This window comes from Notolepis coatsorum, assembly GCF_963971535.1.
Source record: "Notolepis coatsorum genome assembly, chromosome: 18".
NCBI classification, from domain to species: Eukaryota; Metazoa; Chordata; class Actinopteri; order Aulopiformes; family Paralepididae; genus Notolepis; species Notolepis coatsorum.
Window position 1 is genome coordinate 20707563 of NC_140182.1, and position 22020 is coordinate 20729582.

At 45.1% G+C, this 22020-nt stretch overlaps 1 protein-coding gene across 1 annotated transcript in view; it reads right to left on the reverse strand.

The window, feature by feature from the left end:
- mfge8b (milk fat globule EGF and factor V/VIII domain containing b) overlaps positions 1-22020 on the reverse strand; it is a 73478-nt gene that overhangs the window by 13880 nt on the left and 37578 nt on the right. The window contains 2 exon segments of the mRNA XM_084335060.1: positions 74-255; positions 4338-4451. Of these exon segments, the coding sequence (XP_084191186.1) occupies positions 74-255; positions 4338-4451 (296 nt within the window).

The window sequence follows — 22020 nt, forward strand, 5'->3', positions numbered from 1 at the left end:
CAACTTTATTTTTCCCTTTTCGACAGTCGTCTTTGTTTTTCCGATCCGTTCCACCTCTCTTGTGTGCGCTCACCTCAATCCAGGGGCTCTTGTCGTGGGAAGCAGCGGTCCAGGCGTTGACCAGACCCTTGTTGTTGAGGCGGGCCAGCTCCGGACCCCAGCGCTGCAGGCCCAGGAGGCCGTAGTGCACCGATGACGCCGAGATCTGGGACTCTGCGATGCCCCCACCCTCCATGCCGAGCAGGGAGATGCAGCCTGGGGGAGACGGAGGGAGAGCAGAGGTAGTAACAGATAGTGAGATAAGATGCAGCCTGGGGGAGACGGAGGGGGAGCAGAGGTAGTAAGTAACAGATAGTGAGATAAGATGCAGTCTGGGGGAGACGGAGGGGGAGCAGAGGTAGTAAGTAACAGATAGTGAGATAAGATGCAGCCTGGGGGAGACGGAGGGGGAGCAGAGGTAGTAACAGATAGTGAGATAAGATGCAGCCTGGGGGAGACGGAGGCAGAGCAGAGGTAGTAACAGATAGTGAGATAAGATGCAGCCTGGGGGAGACGGAGGCAGAGCAGAGGTAGTAACAGATAGTGAGATAAGATGCAGCCTGGGGGAGACGGAGGGGGAGCAGAGGTAGTAACAGATAGTGAGATAAGATGCAGCCTGGGGGAGACGGAGGGAGAGCAGAGGTAGTAACAGATAGTGAGATAAGATGCAGTCTGGGGGAGACCGAGGGAGAGCAGAGGTAGTAACAGATAGTGAGATAAGATGCAGCCTGGGGGAGACGGAGGGAGAGCAGAGGTAGTAACAGACAACAAGATAAGATAAGATATTCCTTTATTGAATAGAAATTGTGGAAATTCAGGCGTCATTGCAGCACAGGCGAGAGGAGGGTCATAATATGTTACAATAAATATAGGCAGGGTAATAGGAGAAAGACATGTAGGTAAAAACATTTTTTATCTGAATATATACTATGAATAGAAGTAAACAGTATACACACGGTAGTATACATAATATACATTATAGTCCGTGCAGGGTTTAGTGGTTAAGAGTCAGACAAGAGTCAGGTGGAGAAAAATACAGAAAAAAGGGGAGGAGAAAAAGTAGATAAAAAAAAGGTTCTTCAGGAAAAGTTATTACATTTGAGTACACTACCAGAAACGTATATAATAATTAGGGATGTCCGATATTATCGGCCGACCGATATTATCGGCCGATATCGGCAGTAAAATGTGATATCGGAAAATATCGGTATCGGTTTAAAAAAAATAAAAAACAATATTTGTTATATATATATCCAGTGAAATGATTAGTTACCTGAAATTATTCAGTTTTTTGGACGGGGAAACCCTGCATATATCGGTATCGGTTGATATCGGTTGATATCGGTATCGGAAATTAAGAGTTGGACAATATCGGAATATCGGTATCGGTAAAAAAGCCAATATCGAGCATCCCTAATAATAATAATAATAATGATACAGTAATGTCATAATACACCGGATCAGGTTTTTCCTCAAAGTTAATCTAGATTAATTGTGTGGCCATGGTGCAAAATATGCTATTATAAATATACTATGATAACTAAGGATACACGGATACAGATATTGGGATATTGGCCTGATATCAGGCTAAAACGGGATATCGGTATCCAAAGATTTCTCCCATACTAAATGTAGTACCAGGAGCCACGCTTAACAGAAATCAAAGCAATGCAACTTGATTTTCAAAATGTGTGCCATATGGAAGCATGATAGATCTCTCTCTTATTAACACATTGGGCGCCAGCCATTAGCCTGGTCCTTGTGGCTAACGTGCCACGTTTCCATAAAATATTTTCACTGTGCGTCACTATGTTTGGGGAGCTATATCTATATTCTATATTATAGCTATGGAGACAATACTATAGTCATTTGACAGTGACTTTCTTCCGTCGAACATGCAAAAAAGAGATACATTTCTTCATGCATACATTCGCATGTTATCCCGTGGTGAATATAAGTATAGTTTAGGAGTGATCCGGGATAATTCCTGAAAAGCTGAGTTATAGGGCGCTACGTGTATTCTACTATAAGCGTTGGCGTTTCTTGCCTGGACACGCTACTATTTCCAAATCAAATGTATATAATAGGTATTATGTTTCATCATGAATGCATGAAAGGGGGGGGGGGGGGGGGGAAGAGTTTTTTTATGCTTTGATGGCCAGTAACGGCATTTGTGTTGAACACTACAGACGCTGATCAGCTGGATCGATATGAAAACATTGTTGGATCAAGCTGAAATTGATGTCAGGTAGTCCTTACCTTTGACCGGGGGTATTCCAAAAAGAATATTCCAATTGTCTGATCGCGATTTCCAGTATTGGTGTCCATCTGGTCCCGGACATAATTTGGCACAATTTATGGATCGAGTGTGCCAGATGTGTTTCGAAGTGGTCGGATGAAGCGATTTACTCGGCTCTGTCTAAATTTTTGCGTAACACAGGGTGAGATATAAGGTTTCAAAGGGTGGGCGAGCACACAGGCCCTCGATACCACAGCACACAGGCCCTCGATACCACAGCACACAGGCCCTCGATACCACAGCACACAGGCCCTCGATACCACAGCACACAGGCCCTCGATACCACAGCACACGGGCCCTCGATACCACAGCACACGGGCCCTCGATACCACAGCACACAGGCCCTCGATACCACAGCACACGGGCCCTCGATACCACAGCACACGGGCCCTCGATACCACAGCACACAGGCCCTGGATACCACAGCACACAGGCCCTCGATACCACAGCACACAGGTCCTCGATACCACAGCACACAGGCCCTCGATACCACAGCACACAGGCCCTTCACTCACCCTCAAAAGTATTGATTTCTCATCTAATCTCATCTACCACAAGCTCTCTAACCTCTGGCTATTGATCATTGTAATACCTAGGTAGTTTGGACGGCCTCCACATCACATTCACTTTAATGTCCTGCTTAAATCACATTCACTTTAATGTCCTGCTTAAATCACATTCACTTTAATGTCCTGCTTAAATCACATTCACTTTAATGTCCTGCTTAAATCACATTCACTTTAATGTCCTGCTCAAATCGAATAAATTTCACTGCACTTAGAAATAGAATGGCAGGTGATATAGATCCAGTGTGTGCAGACGTGTGTGTGTGTGCATCAGTGTGAGTGTGTGTGTGTGAGAGAGAGAGAGTGTGCATGTGCGCAGCAGAGAATGTGTAAGTGTGTGCACGGACCAACGTGTGCGAGTGGACTGGCGCCACTTGATTTGATTTGATTTTATTAGACATTTTTAAAGATACAAGATTCCAGAAAAACGTCAAGGATGCTACACAAAAAAGTCAAGACTTATTTCCATTGTGGTCCTTCGTCTCAGACAGACAAGCAATACAAAACAGGACCATAAATAACAATTTGACAAACTACAAGTACAAACGTAGCCACAGGCAACAATGTATCAGACACCATTTTCATGCATTTTAAAAACTAGTTTTGGACATTGTCGAGGAACCAAGATTTAACTTTTTTCTTAAAGTTGTGCCGGCTACTGATGCATTTTAGCTGTGAAGGTAGCAAATTCCAATTTGTGGCTCCCCAGAATTTAAAAGAACATTTGCCCATATTAGTTTTGAACCTTGCAATACGCAGGTCAGCAATGCTGGCTCTGGTGTTATGGGTATGCATGTCCCTGTTCCACTGAAAATAATTTGTAAGATAAGAGGGGGCCCTATTATTATAAATGTTGTGAACTATGTTGAGCTGAAGTTGAACGGACCTGGCTTCCAGAGGGAGCCAGCCCAGCAACTGGAAGTGTTGTTTGCCCACATGTGCTCTGGAGGCTAGTCCTAGAGTTAATCGGATGAGTTTGTTCTGGGAAACCTGTAACTTATCTTTTAAAACTTTGGTCAGACCTCCGTACCAAGAACAGATAGCATAGTCGAAGCAACAAGAAACAAGAGAATTTGCCAGAATGCGAAGACTTTCAGGGTCTAGTAAATGTGCTTTCCTGGTCAGAAATTTAGTTCTGCCATTCACCTTGCTCATAGTTTTGAGAGCCATGGATTCCCCGCTCAGGCTGCTGTGGTGGCAACCTAGATAGCTTATACACTTTTTTGCTGCAAAAAGCTGTCCCTCGAGATTTATGCTGGGCGAGACCAGCTTCCGCAGCCTGGGATGGGAACCAAAGATGATGTATTCTGTTTTGGCCATATGCAGAGATAATTTATTGTCAATGAGCCAATGTTTTATGGTAGAGAATTCCTTACTGAGAGTGGCCTGTAGCTTGTCCACATCCTTATCGGAGGAAAGGATAGCAGACTTACGGAGTTGGCAGTGTTTGCCCACGTAGGGGGAGGGGCAGCGGCAGTTGAAGTCTCCATCCAGATCCCTGCACTCCCCCCCGTTCTGACAGGGCTGACCGGCGCAGTCGTTCACGTCTGGAGAGAGAGAGAGACATACCACACCATCACTCAATGGAATCAAACAATATTATATAAATTATCATCCAGTGAAACCATGAAGATTGGATTAGATTAAAATGTATCGTCATTGCACAGCACTGGTACAGTACAAAGAAAATAAGTTGTCATCTAAAATGTAAACAGAGTGTAAATGTAACAGTAAAGTGCAATAAAGTGATTAAATGCGATATATACAGTATAACAAGCTACTGGTAATATATGCTAAAATGATGTATGTGCAGTATGATTATGTGATACAGGTATAAATATACTATGGTAGTAAGCCATACTGGCCAGTGGTATAACTATTGAGAGTAGGTATGGGGGATATGTACAGATATAGAGATAATATACAGGTATGTATACAGGTATGTGAACAGGAATATATGCAGATATATCCAACAGTTGTTGCATGAAGAATTGGATGTGAGAAGGCGTAGTGTTTTCATCCTTTAAGTCCTTTCACACGACAGTTAGTTCTAGCCATGCGACACGATTGGAGCAGAAAAAGAGAGTGAGTATCGTTCTCCCTTCCTATAATGACTTCTGTTGATGTGCTCTTGAGCAAGGCACTTAACAGTGGCCAACAGTAAGACAACTGTGGTTGAACCGGGCAACTCCCAGGGGTGAATGCATGTAAATATGTATTGTATTGTGGCAGACCGGCTGGCGTGTGTGTCGCTATGTGTCGGCCAAGGTACTGGGGCATATGCCCATATTAGGAGTTCCGGAGAAACTACCACCAGAGAAGAGCGCATCAGCGCAGATGAAGCGCACCTGTGTCAGACGCGCCCGAGACAGGTGCGCGCAATCACCACACCATAGAAAATGGAGACAGAGTGACATAATTAATTGGAGTAGCTCAGGCGAAACCGGTGCGAAACGTGAGTAAGAGAGAAGGGAAGAAGAGGAGGAAGATTGCAGTCTGTGTGACCCCATGCTGTGTTCATCTGTTTTTGGAAGGAGGATCCTGCTGTGTGCTATATATCCCCTGAACGTACGAGAACCCGCCTGTGCATCGACCCCTGTTTGTCTGACGTCTCTTCTCCCGGATCAGCCCCCGCCCGTACGAGAACCGCTCTCTGTGGACCGAACCCCGCTAACGGACCAAGACACTTCTCTGGACTGGCTGACGTCACACTAAGCCCTCCTTTCCCCCTGAACAACATTAAAACTGCTGTTAAACTTGCTTCTACTGTGTGCCATGTGTATTTTGGTAAATCCAGTCTAGTGACAACTCGGAACACCCCAGAGTCTGTCACAGTATATAACAGGGTATTGTTGAAAAATAGTTTAAAAGGGTCAATTGATTCTAAATTGAACTGAAAATAAATGTACTCTTTAGTCGTATAATTTCAACCTAATTTAATTTCACCATTTAAAAAAAGTATCATGCTGAAGTATTTCCTCTCTGATTCCTAGCTTCTGGTTACATATCAGGCGTAAATACAATGCCACTGAAAACAAGAATCAAGTATAATTTACAGTACATTTAGTAATTTAGCTGACACTTTTAGTCAAAGCAAATTACCAATTGTATACAACAAAGCCAGCAAGGGGTACAACAATGATACACCTCTGGCGGTCAAGGGTAAGTGGTATTGTTCTTCTAACAGTGCTATACTGTACCTCTGGCGGTCAAGGGTAAGTTATACAAAAACATTTCAGACAGATGTGTATTGTGAGTAGTCTTTTTTTCAACATTATAATTGTTGTATAATGCTGTATTGTATGTATCTGTGTGTATGAGAGAGGGATATGCGCATGTGTGTTTGTGCATAATGTGTGTGAGGGGGGGGGGGTTCTGTGTAGTTATCCTATATAGATTTAAGAGGGGAGGTCGCTTATAAGCCCTTGGGCTTTTTGACCTTTCCTGCACATTTGAACAGTTCTTCTTTTACTTCTTTTATTCCAGAATGTATGTTTGTAAGTGCAAATAACAATAAACTATAAACAAAGGGTAAGTTATATTGTTCATCTAACAGTTATATACCTCTGGTCAAGGGTAAGTTATATTGTTCATCTAACAATGATATACCTCTGGTGATCAAGGGTCAGTTCTATTGTTTGTGTAGAAGAGTAAATAAACACGGTCACAACATATTTTATACACTCATGATTAGGGATGGGTACCGTTCACATTTGAACCGATACGGTACCTGTGAATCGATACCGGTACCCAACGGTACCTTTTTTCGGTACTTTAGTCTCTAAAAATGTAATCTACCTACCTCAGTTGTAAAAAAAAAAAATCCAAACTTCAAATAACCACACTTCCGACCGTTTTCGGCTTGCCATTGCCCCGACTACTTTGTTTTTGAATCAAGTCAAATCCTAGGTAAGCGTATATTGTGCGTGTGAACGTTGACGTGAGAAAAAAACATAAAAAAATTAAAAATAAAACGTAAAAGATTTAAATTTTTTTACAGTACCGAAATCTGGCACCGGCGGATCTCACGTGAATCGGTACTCGGTAGTACCGACGTGATTCGGTAGGTACCCTTAAAAGTACCTAATTCGGTACCCATCCCTACTCATGATCAGATCATAGACTTAGGGACTATGGGCCACAACTTTATCGACCCTCTATTTGCTACCCCTCTCTCTGTCATTGTCTGTGTCCAGCTGTGCCATCACGGTTCTATTGGTTCTACAACAGAGTAGTTCGCCAGAGGGAGAAAGTCAGACTGTTGTCCCCCAGCAAGGTTGTCTTGACACTCAATAGGACATTGGACAGACACGTCCTCAGATGAACAACATGTTATCCAGACTCGATAAAGAACCTTCTCTCCTGTGTCTCCCTCTCAGCCTTCCTACTGTCTCAATAAAGAACCCTCTCTCCTGTGTCTCCTCTACTCTGTCTCCCTCTCAGCCTACTGTCTCAATAAAGAACCTTCTCTCCTGTGTCTCCCCTACTCTGTCTCCCTCTTAGCCTACTGTCTCAATAAAGAACCTTCTCTCCTGTGTCTCCTCTACTCTGTCTCCCTCTCAGCCTTCCTACTGTCTCAATAAAGAACCCTCTCTCCTGTGTCTCCCCTACTCTGTCTCAATAAAGAACCTTCTCTCCTGTGTCTCCTCTACTCTGTCTCCCTCTCAGCCTTCCTACAGTCTCAATAAAGAACCTTCTCTCCTGTGTCTCCTCTACTCTGTCTCCCTCTCAGCCTACTGTCTCAATAAAGAACCTTCTCTCCTGTGTCTCCCTCTCAGCCTTCCTACTGTCTCAATAAAGAACCTTCTCTCCTGTGTCTCCCTCTCAGCCTTCCTACTGTCTCAATAAAGAACCTTCTCTACTCTGTCTCCCTCTCAGCCTACTGTCTCAATAAAGAACCTTCTCTCCTGTGTCTCCCTCTCAGCCTTCCTACTGTCTCAATAAAGAACCTTCTCTACTCTGTCTCCCTCTCAGCCTACTGTCACAATAAAGAACCCTCTCTCCTGTGTCTCCTCTACTCTGTCTCCCTCTCAGCCTACTGTCTCAATAAAGAACCCTCTCTCCTGTGTCTCCTCTACTCTGTCTCCCTCTCAGCCTTCCTACTGTCTCAATAAAGAACCCTCTCTCCTGTGTCTCCTCTACTCTGTCTCCCTCTCAGCCTTCCTACCTTCTCGATAAAGAACCCTCTCTCCTGTGTCTCCCCTACTCTGTCTACCTCTCAGCCTATCTACTGTCTCAATAAAGAACCTTCTCTCCTGTGTCTCCCCTACTCCGTCTCCCTCTCAGCCTATCTACTGTCTCAATAAAGAACCTTCTCTCCTGTGTCTCCCCTACTCCGTCTCCCTCTCAGCCTTCCTACTGTCTCAATAAAGAACCTTCTCTCCTGTGTCTCCCCTACTCTGTCTCCCTCTCAGCCTACTGTCTCAATAAAGAACCTTCTCTCCTGTGTCTCCCCTACTCCGTCTCCCTCTCAGCCTATCTACTGTCTCAATAAAGAACCTTCTCTCCTGTGTCTCCCCTACTCCGTCTCCCTCTCAGCCTTCCTACTGTCTCAATAAAGAACCTTCTCTCCTGTGTCTCCCCTACTCTGTCTCCCTCTCAGCCTACTGTCTCAATAAAGAACCTTCTCTCCTGTGTCTCCCCTACTCTGTCTCCCTCTCAGCCTATCTACTGTCTCAATAAAACTACTGAGGGGATGGACTGCCCACTCTCATTATGGACCACTCTTTAAACTCAAGTTTCAATTCCCTGCAGCTCATGATATCACCTCTAGATGGCAATGTCACCAACTGTATCTACTTCATCCGAGAGTCCGGTCAGAGCAGATGAGTCTGGCTTGCCAAGAGGAGAGGAGCACTCATCAGGAGAATGGAATGAGAATTAGAAAAACAAATGTTTTCTCATCCCCTGCCCACAGGTTCTGCTTGCATGACTAAAACTGTCGTTGAACATGGCCCACATTGACTGTGTTTACCGTATTAGCCAAGAACACTGTACAAATGCAGCTGTGTAGTGAGCAGACAGACACTCGCTGCCTAAAATAAAAGGAAGAAGGGACATATATTTTCCACAACTATGTGGCTTCCTTGAATCTGTGGAACATGTTTGTTAACTAAAACTTGTGGAGTGCAACTCTCATTAGAAGGTTAGGAAAATACTAGAACAACAAACACACAGATACTCTTCTTTCTCTCAGACACACAGATGTTCTTCTTTTTATCAGATACACAGATGTTCTTCTCTCTCAGATACACAGATGTTCTTATTTCTCTCAGATACACAGATGTTCTTATTTCTCTCACACACAGATGTTCTTATTTCTCTCACACACAGATGTTCTTATTTCTCTCACACACAGATGTTCTTATTTCTCTCAGACACACAGATGTTCTTTCTCTCAGATACACAGATGTTCTTCTTTCTCTCAGATACTCTTCTTTCTCTCAGATACTCTTCTTTCTCACAGATACACAGATACTCTTCTTTATCTCAGATACTCTTCTTTCTCACAGGCACAAAAACAAAAAACACGGTTTGTCTCAGTGACAAAGTCCTTTCTCTCTCAGGACAACTTCCTCACACAAACTTTGACATTTTGAAAATCCACTTCCTAAACTGAAGGGAGGAGGACACATTGATTGATTGATCAACAAACTCTTGGGATAATAAGGTCCACCACATTAGCTTTGTAACTTAATTTCATTAAAAAAAAAGACCATTCTAATCTAGCTGATTTGAAGGCTCACTGAAGCCTCTTAACCATCTCAGGGTATCAGAGTACTGACAAAACAAACTAGGGATGCACGATAATTATCGGGCCGATATCAGCAATTATGACGTCATCCCGATAAACCCGATAACGTTATTAATAGCTCCGATAATATAATATATTTTTTGGTAAAAGAAAATGCGGTGTGGGTGAATTGGAATGAAGTGCGTTTGTTTTGACTGTAGGCTCCTCCCGTTTTGTCAGTACTGTGCTACGACTGACAGCGTGTGGTTTAGGAACAGGGCGTTTTACACAAATCCAGCGCTCCCTTTCTTGGCTGTGACGTAGCCACGCAAGTTAACGTTAACAACAAAGATGGCCACGTCGGTACTTGGAGTTTCAGAGGAAAAAGATCGCTTGCTATTTGTAATAAATGCAATGCAGAAGTTCCACAAGGAGGGAAAAGGGCAACAACTTGCAATACATCCAGCCCGACGGGTCATCTGCGGCATCACCACCGCCACGACGGTGTGTTATTGTGTTAACTTAGAAGCCCACGACGACGCGAGGAGCTAAGCAAAGCTTTGATTGATTGATTGATTGATTGAAAAGTTTATTAACAGATTGCAGAATGGGTACAGTACAGTACAGCTCAATACATACAATTGTTAAGAGGATGCAGACCTGAGAAAGACTTTCGTCTTGTTTCCATCAGGGTCCCCCATTTTCAATTCATCATATGACACACATGACATACAGATAGACAGTACTGCTACATCTATACATTTATGACATACCAGATTTTCAAATACAGTACTGTTTGTGATACTAAAAAAATCCAGAAGAAGAGTATATACATTTGACATAGAAACTGTGCATTGGGGGAGGTTGGGTAGGTGGGGTGGGGCTGTACATTGGAGGAGGGGGGGGGGGGCACTGTACATTGGAATACTGACATACATTTGACATGGAAACTGTACATTGGAGGAGGTTGGGTAGGTGGGGTGGGGTTGGGTGGGGCTGTACATTGGAATAGCCATGCTTGGTCTTTATTGTACAACTGGGTTAGGACATTTGTAGGGGCCAGTTTTGAATTGCAGTCTCCCGTAGGTGTTCTTTGAGAGTGTTTTTGAAGGTGGGTAGTGATTTACATTCCTTTACAGCTTTGGGTAGGGCGTTCCACATTGTTGTGGCATAATTGCGAAACGTGTTTAGTCCCTTGTTTGAGCCGAATCTGGGTTTTACATGATTTGTGGAGCTCCCTCTGGTGTTGTGATCGTGGTATTCACTGACCTTTGGGAAGTATTTTGACATGTACATGGGTACCTTGGTCGTATAGTGTATCTTGTAGACCAGGCCCATTGCAAGTTGCTGTACTCTGTCGTCTACTCTAAGCCATCCTAGGTTGGCAAAGTGTGCAGGGGTGAGGTGGGTTCTAGGAGTCAGGTCAAGCAGTAGTCTGACTAGTTTGTTTTGAGATGTTTGTAATTTGGTTTTTAGTGCCTTTGAGGTGCTTTGGTACCATGAGGTGCAAGCATAGTCGTAGTACCCTTGAATGAGTGCTCCTGCCAGAGTCTTCAGGGTATTCTTGTTTACCAGGGAGGAGATCCGGTACAAGAATCGAGTTCGTTGATTGACTTTTTTTATTACATTGGATGCCATTTTGTCACAGGAAAGATTAGCCTCTAGGATGGAACCCAGGTAGGTAATTTCATCTTTCCTTGTGACAATATTGTCACCCACTGTAACTGAGAAGCCGTCTGTTTTGCTGAGTTTGTTATTTGAACCGAAGAGAATGGACTCTGTTTTGCCCATGTGTAATGATAGTTTGTTGTCGGCGAGCCATATGCAGATTTTGCCTAGTTCCGAGCTGAGGGTTTTTTCAACCTGTAACTTGTTCTTGTCAGAGACCAGCAGGGCTGAGTCGTCCGCAAACAGGAACAAGTTGCAGTCACAAGCTGACGACATGTCATTTGCATAAATTAGGAACAGTAGTGGTCCTAGTATGCTTCCTTGTGGAACACCACAGTTCACTGTGAGGGGGGGGGATAGGGTACCGTTTACCTCCACCATCTGTTCTCTCCCCTCCAGGTAGGATTGTATCCAGCTCACTGATAAACTATCAAACCAATTGCTTTTAGCTTGTCAATCAGAATGGTGTGATTGACAGTGTCGAAGGCCTTTTGTAGGTCTAGCATGACCATGCCGCAGTATTTGCCCGTGTCCACCTCTTGCTTGATGTGGTCGTTCAAATAGAGAAGGCATGTGTCAGTGGAGTGGGATGTTCTGAAGCCAGATTGGAATTCGTAGATTAGATTTTTATCCGTAAGGTACTTTTCGACCTGTTCGTATACTATTTTTTCCATGACTTTCGAGATGGATGTAAGGATAGAAACAGGGCGGTAGTTGCCTGGGTCTAATTTGCTGCCCTTTTTGTGCAGGGGTGTTACTCTCGCTATTTTGAAGTCCTTGGGGACGTGTCCCTGTTTTATGGAGAGGTTTATTATGTGTGTGATGACTGGGGTGATGGCGGCTGCTGAGTCTCTGAGGAATTTGGAGGGGATGTTGTCATGGCCAGTGGCCTTGTTCGGTTGGAGGGCGCTCAGTTTATTGAGTACCTCATCTGTAGTTACCATTTCCAGTTTGAAATCGTCTTTGTGGACGCCTAGGTTCTTGTAGTATGCTACTATGTGTTCTACCCCATACTGCCCTGAGTGGGAGGGTAGTTTGTTTACCAGTGTTGTGGCTATGTTTGTGAAGAAAGTGTTTAAGTAATTGGCTACATCCAGTTTGTCTGTGATGAGCGTGTTGTCCGTCTTTATGTTTATGTTTGAGAACCTGGTTTTAAGTTTTTTACTGCAGCCTAGTTGATTATTGAGTAATTTCCAAAGTTCACGTGGTTTATTTTTGTTTTCCTCAGTGGCTGTGATGCAACCCTTGGTTGAATACGCAGTCACTTATTGCTCCGTAGTAGCCAGGTTAATTTGCACCACCAAGGACTGCTTAAAAGCTAGCGGCTTGAGCCCTTGGGTCATTTATGTCAAACTTCTTTAATTTAGCAAACGACTCGTCAATAGGTACAAGCGTGCTCGCGCCGTCGTCGTGAGCTTTTAACACCGTGGCGGTGGTGATGCCGCAGGTGACCCGTTGTTGTGGTGGTGATGTGAGGTGGTGATGTGTCCACTCAAAGCCTCTTTTTCAAGGCTCCGCTTTGAAAAAAGAAGAACAAAAGGCTTCGAGCGTCTTAGGTTGGATGCACCACAAGCTGTTGACGGATTGTGAATTTTCATTTGGAGAAATAAATATGGTCACTTTATCAGTCAAAACTGTTGTCTTGGCTTTTGTTTCTGTTGTCTGGTTAGGTCACATTTAAGTTGGTGTTAAGTTATTGTCCTGGGAAGTCTTTTTAGGTATTATTATTGTATTGTGATATGTTTTGTTTCATGTTGAAAAAAAAAACATAATTTTTTTTTATAATACAATAAATATCGGTTATCGTTATCGGCTTGAGGAGCATAAAGTTATCGGTATCGGTGTCAAAAAAGCAATATCGTGCATCCCTAAAACAAACAACACCCTCCTCCTCTCCTCCATCCATCAGAGGCCTACGAATACATCAAGGCCGGATGAAGTGCTTGAAGAAAGTGAGGCCGGGATCTCGCATTGACCATTATCTTCTGAGAGAAAGGTCAAGTCAGGCGAGTGAAGCTCAGCGGCAGGATTTAACCCACAGTCCACCGAGCATCAGTACCCCGGCTGAAAGTAATTCAAGCACATCAGTCACTTGCAACCTTCTTTGGAGCTGAAAGAAGAGCATCGAGGGGTAAAAGCAGAGGGGGGCACACCTGGGACGCCAGGTGTTGCCGTTGAGCCCTTCGGAGGTGTCGTGGGCCTGTCAACGAAACACCAATGAAGGAGGGTGCCCACCTGAAGACCCCAGTGAAGCTTTTACCTCTACCCCATTCAAAAAAGTGCTGATTATCTAAGGGATTGTAATATCTAGTCCTATAAGCTCAACTGATAAACTGGAGAAATCCAGTGACTACTGTGAAAGTGCAGCTGACAACAAGGGAAAGACCATGTGACGGCTTGGAAAGACAGCTGACAGGAAGGAAAGACCCCAACGGGGCTGTCATGGACTAGCTATCCATGATGGCAGGCTCCGTCGCTTAATTAAGTGCACAAAAGCCACCCCTCATTGCTACGAAAAGTCTAAAGAGAAAAACACCCCTAGAGTCTGCGAGAGCGGGGGCGGAAGATGACTCATCGGCTGACCACCCGGTAACTGACCCTGGAACGACGACGAACCAGATAATCGGCACATCAACTGAAGGACAGGAGCACAGAGTATGTAGCTGTGGCTGGTCCAAGGTAACATCCATCAGAGGCCTACGAATACATCAAGGCCGGATGAAGTGCTTGAAGAAAGTGAGGCCGGGATCTCGCATTGACCATTATCTTCTGAGAGAAAGGTCAAGTCAGGCGAGTGAAGCTCAGCGGCAGGATTTAACCCACAGTCCACCGAGCATCAGTACCCCGGCTGAAAGTAATTCAAGCACATCAGTCACTTGCAACCTTCTTTGGAGCTGAAAGAAGAGCATCGAGGGGTAAAAGCAGAGGGGGGCACACCTGGGACGCCAGGTGTTGCCGTTGAGCCCTTCGGAGGTGTCGTGGGCCTGTCAACGAAACACCAATGAAGGAGGGTGCCCACCTGAAGACCCCAGTGAAGCTTTTACCTCTACCCCATTCAAAAAAGTGCTGATTATCTAAGGGATTGTAATATCTAGTCCTATAAGCTCAACCAAATAGAGCATGTGGACTGGCACCTCTTCATGCACAACCGACGGCGATGCTCGGGTTAACCTTCTGTATGCTGTGAGCTTTTTAACGCCCCAATCCCTCGTCTTCCGCCGTGATCGATTGGCCACCGCAGTGTGGGGGAGGGGTACTTGCGTTACGGCAAAAGTGGAGTTCAACCTTCGTGTGGAACACCACTTGCCAACCCCATGCGGTAACAACTGCCGGAGCCCAACGCAACTACTACCCCCCATTCAAAACCTGCGTCCCCCATGTCTGTTCTAATGAAAATGGGCCCTAACTACAGACACCTCTGTGGTGTGCTGATGGAGTGCGTCATCTGGTGCCCCAGTGTGTGAGGATTGGGCCACTCCATGATGCACCATATCCCTGACTGGGTCCTAATCCACTATGAAGACCATGATTAGGGTTGGGCACCGAAAACCAGTTCTAATAGGAACCGGTTCCTAACTTCCGGTTCTGGAAGTAACATATTTGCATTTCGATTATTAATTTCAACTATTAAAAACTATTTTTTATTTTTTTTACTTTGTTAATTAATACCCTAGTTACAGTACAGCAACCAAATTAAACTCTTATCAAGTCAACTGAAAATGTGAATAGTATGAAAAAAGTTTAAGATTTTTCAAAAGAAAAAAAATTCTCCTGCGAAATAAGCTGTGACCTGTTTTGACCTGCACCTCAAAGAATCGGAATCGAGAATCGTCTAGAACAGGAATCGATATAGAGAATCGGAACCGGAATCGTTCAAATCCAAACGATGCCCAACCCTAACCATGATGAACCACATCCCTGCCTGGGTCCTAATCCACTATGAAGACCATGATGAACCACATCCCTGCCTGGGTCCTAATCCACTATGAAGACCATGATGAACCACGTCCCTGCCTGGGTCCTAATCCACTATAAAGACCATGATGAACCACATCCCTGCCTGGGTCCTAATCCACTATGAAGACCATGATGAACCACATCCCTGCCTGGGTCCTAATCCACTATGAAGACCATGATGAACCACGTCCCTGCCTGGGTCCTATTCCACTATGAAGACCATGATGAACCACGTCCCTGCCTGGGTCCTAATCCACTATGAAGACCATGATGCACCACGTCCCTGCCTGGGTCCTAATCCACTATGAAGACCATGATGCACCACGTCCCTGCCTGGGTCCTAATCCACTATGAAGACCATGATGAACCACGTCCCTGCCTGGGTCCTAATCCACTATGAAGAACCACGTCCCTGCCTGGGTCCTAATCCACTATGAAGACCATGATGAACCACATCCCTGCCTGGGTCCTAATCCACTATGAAGACCATGATGAACCACATCCCTGCCTGGGTCCTAATCCACTATGAAGACCATGATGAACCACATCCCTGCCTGGGTCCTAATCCACTATGAAGACCATGATGAACCACGTCCCTGCCTGGGTCCTAATCCACTATGAAGACCATGATGAACCACATCCCTGCCTGGGTCCTAATCCACTATGAAGACCATGATGAACCACGTCCCTGCCTGGGTCCTAATCCACTATGAAGACCATGATGAACCACGTCCCTGCCTGGGTCCTAATCCACTATGAAGACCATGATGCACCACGTCCCTGCCTGGGTCCTAATCCACTATGAAGACCATGATGCACCACGTCCCTGCCTGGGTCCTAATCCACTATGAAGACCATGATGAACCACGTCCCTGCCTGGGTCCTAATCCACTATGAAGACCATGATGCACCACGTCCCTGCCTGGGTCCTAATCCACTATGAAGACCATGATGAACCACGTCCCTGCCTGGGTCCTAATCCACTATGAAGAACCATGTCCCTGCCTGGGTCCTAATCCACTATGAAGACCATGATGCACCACATCCCTGCGCCTGGGTCCTATTCCACTATGAAGACCATGATGAACCACGTCCCTGCCTGGGTCCTAATCCACTATGAAAACCATGATGCACCACGTCCCTGCCTGGGTCCTAATCCACTATGAAGACCATGATGAACCACGTCCCTGCGCCTGGGTCCTAATCCACTATGAAGACCATGATGCACCACGTCCCTGCCTGGGTCCTAATCCACTATGAAGACCATGATGAACCACATCCCTGCCTGGGTCCTAATCCACTATGAAGACCATGATGAACCACGTCCCTGCCTGGGTCCTAATCCACTATGAAGACCATGATGAACCACGTCCCTGCCTGGGTCCTAATCCACTATGAAGACCATGATGCACCACGTCCCTGCCTGGGTCCTAATCCACTATGAAGACCATGATGAACCACATCCCTGCCTGGGTCCTAATCCACTATGAAGACCATGATGAACCACATCCCTGCCTGGGTCCTAATCCACTATGAAGACCATGATGCACCACATCCCTGCCTGGGTCCTAATCCACTATGAAGGGAGGTCAGGGGAGTGCCTCACATTTAATCACACATTCACACACCGACAGCGAAGGCAATCATGCAAGGTGCCAACCTGCTCACTGGGAGCAGTTAGGGGTTAAGTGTCTTGCTCAAGGACACGTCGACACGCTGCCGGGAACCTTCGTATTCCCAGAGGACCACTCTGTAATTCTTCCTACATTATTTGAAGCAGAGTAACTAATTAGTATATCATTGAATTACATTACAGGTAACAACCGCCGTCTTCCTCAACATGGTATGAAGGGCAGGTGAAGTCTGTTTAGGGAGGGTTGAGAAGCACTGACCAACCACACTGGTCTGTTTCGCAGCATGTTTGGGTGTGTGTGACAAGAGGGGTTGAGAGGTCGCAGAGCAGCTGCACCAATAGGTCAACGTGAGTCGTGACGTCAAGGGATTTTGTTGTTGTTAATCATGGCTAGAGCGTCTGGCACACGTGCGTGTGTGTGTGTATGTATTACAAACAATGCTGGTGGTTACTAGTAAGGGTGTAAACATACGCAAATTTTTGAGATACCGTAGGTTATGTATTTAGCTCTATATATACAGTATAATGTATATATATACACACATACATACACACACTTAGTTTTGGCTCAGAAAAATTTACATTTTTATTTCATAAAGATAAGGTAATAAGATAAGATAAGATAATCCTTTATTGATCCCCTTGGGGAAATTCAGGTGTCAGAGCAGCATGGGGGGGGGGGGGGGTACAGGGTGGGGGATGCATAGATTCACAGTACAATATAGTAATATAAAATATAATAATAATAATAATAATAATAATAATAATAATAATAATAATAATAATAATAATAATAATAATAATAATAATAATAATAATAATAATAATAATAATAATAAAAATAATAATAAAAAGTAATAAATAAAGTAATATAAAATATAAAATAGTAATATAAAAATACAAACACAAGATAGACCAGTGTTATGAAGTCACTAGTGCAAAGAATCAAGATAGAACCAAGGTAGTCGTTGATGAGAGTCTCTAGTTCTCATGTCCCGAGTTGAGACAGTGATAGTTCTGGCAGAAGAACCGGCTGCCCGACCCGAGCCCTTTATTGTAGAGCCTGATGGCTGCCGTTATAAAGGACCGGCCCAGGAGGTTTGTGGTGTGTCGGGGGGGGATGAGTCTTAGGCTGAACGTGCTCTTCATTCTGGCCAGCTCCTCGTAGAGGGGGTGAGAGGGGTTCTCCAGGATGGCTTCTAGCTTTTTCCTCATCCTCCTGTCAGCCACCACCTCTAGATTATCCAGCTCACCACCCACTACTGAGCTAGCCTTCTTCACCAGCTTGTTCAGCTTGCTGGAGACCCTCGAGTTGATGTTGCCCCCCCAGCACACCACAGCAAAAAAGAGGACGCTGGCTACAACCGACTGGTAGAACGATAGCAGCAGTCGGCTGCACACGTCGAACGACCTGAGCCTCCTCAGGAAGAACAGCCTACACTGTCCCTTCCTGTAGAGGGCCTCAGTGTTGTCCGACCAGTCCAGATTTTTGTTCATGTGAACTCCAAGAAACTCGTAGGACTCCACCATCTCTACCTCCTCCCCTCCAAGGATTATGGGAGAAGGGGGACCCCACCCTTCCTACCTCTCCGATAGTCCACCACCAGCTCCTTTGTCTTGCTGACGTTGCGTTGGAGCTGGTTACTGTCCGACCATCCTACGAAGCTCTCCACCAGAGCCCTGTATTCAGCCTCATCGTCATCCACAATGTAGCTGACGATGGAGGAGTCATCGGAGAACTTCTGCAGGTGGCACGTCCTTGTGTTGTAGCGGAAGTCGGAGGTGTAGAGGGTAAACAAAAATGGTGACAGCACGGTGCCCTGGGGAGCGCCGGTGTTGCTCACCAGCACCTCTGCGGATGGGTGGGTGGGTGGGGGGGGGGGGGGGGGGGGGGTTTGTCAGGTCAAAACGGTTGAAAAACCGGTTCATCTCATTTGCACGTTCAAGGGGCCCCTCCACGGCCGTGCTCTGTTGTCGGAAGCCTGTTATTTTCCTATTTAAACAATGACAATGAGCCTAATAATAACTAATAGCCGCAGGAACGCCTACGGTATCTGCTCTAGGGGCGCCGCAAAAAGCTGACCCTGCAGTCTGAACCCTTTGATTTATTAGTATCCGTGTCTCAGGGGGATATGTGGGAGAAATACCCTCAGGGGATAAAGACCACGACACAAGACACAGACAGAAAGACAAGACACACATGCATGCACACAGACATAAAGACACACACACACACACACACATGCATAAAATCACCATAAATACACCACACAAACCATCTTGGATGCACCATGTGATTCTAATGCACTCGTTTGAGGTGATCAGAGTACACGTGCTGGCTGGAAGCGGCCTCCCCTAACTGTATAGGGAGGTGTAGTCTGACGTCACTTTAGTTTCCCGCGCGGTCCACCCGTATAGGGATTTATCACTGGGAAAATGTATTATCAGCTATTGTAATAATTATGCCTCATGAACATTGGCAAGCTTTACATTTTTGCACAAAATTAGTTCCCTTCTATCACTAACATTATTGTTTAAGAATTTTTGGTTGAAATAAAATTATACGTAATTATTCTACGATTAATTGCGAATTGTTTCATGTTGAGCTATAGATTGTGGATGAATACACACAGAAAAGGTACACCGTGCCAATATTCATGCTTTAACTGTTTTAAAACGAGACGATTTAGAAATGTGTCCATTGGAAATACATTGCAATTTCAAGCGAGGTGGACCGGCCGGAAAACAACAATGACGTAACCACTACACCTCCCTATACAACAACAACAATCTCTATACACCGTAGCGCCACGCAGCCACGCTATCCGTTGCTCATAAATATCGACCACCGTCTCAGCATGAAGCGAAAGCCAATAGAGAGCTCCTGCGGCTCGTTTGAAACCTGACCTGGATTGATATGGAGCGAGGTCAGCTGGCTGTGCATGTGACTGGCAGCCGAGGCTACCGTGTTCGAGCCAAGCTCTTGTGCCGTAGCCACTAGCCAGCGGCATTTGGGCCTAGATAAAAAGAAATTAAAAGTAGGGTTGGATCTAAAATAGCTCAAACCTGCTACTGTAGTGTCTTGTGATGTTGTACGCGTCGTGTTCTATGGCCTGCTGTGAGCCGTTGCGTTCTTTTACCGTCATCTTTTTTCTTTTTCGATTTTTTTGTCCTGCAGAAGACTGTGTGCGTGTCTTGGTATTATGAACGTTGGTATTATGAGCGTAATATGTATATTTCTTTCCATTTCTGTTTTATTTTTCTACCACGATGAAAAAAGAAAATGACATATTTCTGACCGACCATCTCGCTGGCAGATCCTGACTACCCGGGGGGACTCCCCACGGTCTGCCAGCACAGAGCCACAGCTGCATTCAAAAAGGCTGCTACATGTAAAGGAGGTGTAATTTGCCGTGTGGATGTATACTGGGGACTGGCCCTGGGCCCACAACCAAGCTCCAATAGCTCCTAGAATAGAATAGAAGAACCCAGGGTCTAAACCCTAAACCCAGCCAGACCAAGGGGGCTGTGGTTAGGGATGGGATGGGTACCCAATCCGGTACTTTTAAGAATCAAATTTCTTAAAACTGAGGTAGGTAGATTACATTTTTTGAGAGTAAAGTACCGAAAAAAGGTACTGTTGGGTACCGGTTCAAATGTGAACGGTACCCAACCCTCGCTGTGGTGTCACTCCAGAATTAAACTTCCGATATCATCATTAAAAACATGTGCTGTGAATGTATTATCAAACGATAGTCTACCCATATAACTCTGTATGATAGCATGTGCAATAATGCTGTATATACCCACACCCATACGGAGTATCTATACACTCCTCACCTCACAGAAGGTCGTAGGTTCGATTCCCGCTTGGGGACCAGGTTGCCGCAGGTTACCCAGGTGGGGGGCATCTCCCAGGCCTTTCTGTGTGGAGTTTGCATGTTCTCCCCCCGTGCTCGCAAGGGTCCCCCCCCCCCCCGATAAGATAAGCCCAATGGAAAAACATGCACAACAGATCGTTAACGCTGTCGAAGACGGACAGGAGCACTTGGATTGGTCCCCGGGCGGGGCGCTCGCTGCAGCCCTCGTCTGCTCCCGGCTGCCCTTGAGGGGAAGGACGACGGGATGGGAAGTGCAGAGAACATTTCGTCAGCGACTCTGTGTGTGTGTGTGTGTGTTCCTGTGGGTCGCCCATCGCATGCGTGTGTGTGTGTTAATCTGATGACAAATAAAGACTTATACTTATACAAATGGTATAGATCCTCATCAACCTACACTTAACATGAACCAGCTGATTCAAGTTATTGAATTATTGTCCTTTTCAACAAGTTAATATAGGTATTTTATGTCCCCTAAACATGTCTTTTGAAAAAGCCCACTCAGATTATGCATTCTAGCAGCATCTATATACCCCTCTGTTTCAGTCCTGTTCTCTGTGCCTGTAACGAGCGAGCGGCAGTGGGTCGGCCACTGTTGAACAAAATCCAGATCCAACTTTCGGACTAGACGTTGCAGATCAAGTATGACTCAAGATCCAGTGATAGTGTAGCAATCTTCGCTGTTAAAATGTTGTCAGAAACATAGGTTTCAACTTAGAAGTAGAAAAGGGAAGATTTACATGTGAGCCACCATGTACTTTTTATATTATTATATTGTATTTGTATCTATACTTTAAGTGTATCTAATATCTATACTGTATTATAGATACTGGACTGTATAGGACTGTGAAGCTATGCATCCCCCACCCTGTATCCCCCCCCCATGCTGCTTTGACACCCGAATATCTTATCTTATCTTATCTTCTACCCACAGCCACACACACACACACACCAAGATATTTTCACACGCACGTTATTAACTACGGTGATTGTGGCTGCAATTCTGAATGGAAGGCTTCTTGTCACAGCTGGACAGCAGAAAACAGGACTCCCTGGAAAAAGAGATCTTGTATCTCAATGGGACATTCCTGGATAAATAAAGGATAAATAATAAAAAAAAAGCCAACCCCTCATTCTATAAAAACAATGTAATACACAAGAAACAGCCATTTTCACAATAGGTCCCCAATCCATTGATGTAAACTAGATCAATGCTTCGATTCTCAAGGATTGGTAGCTGTATTCTT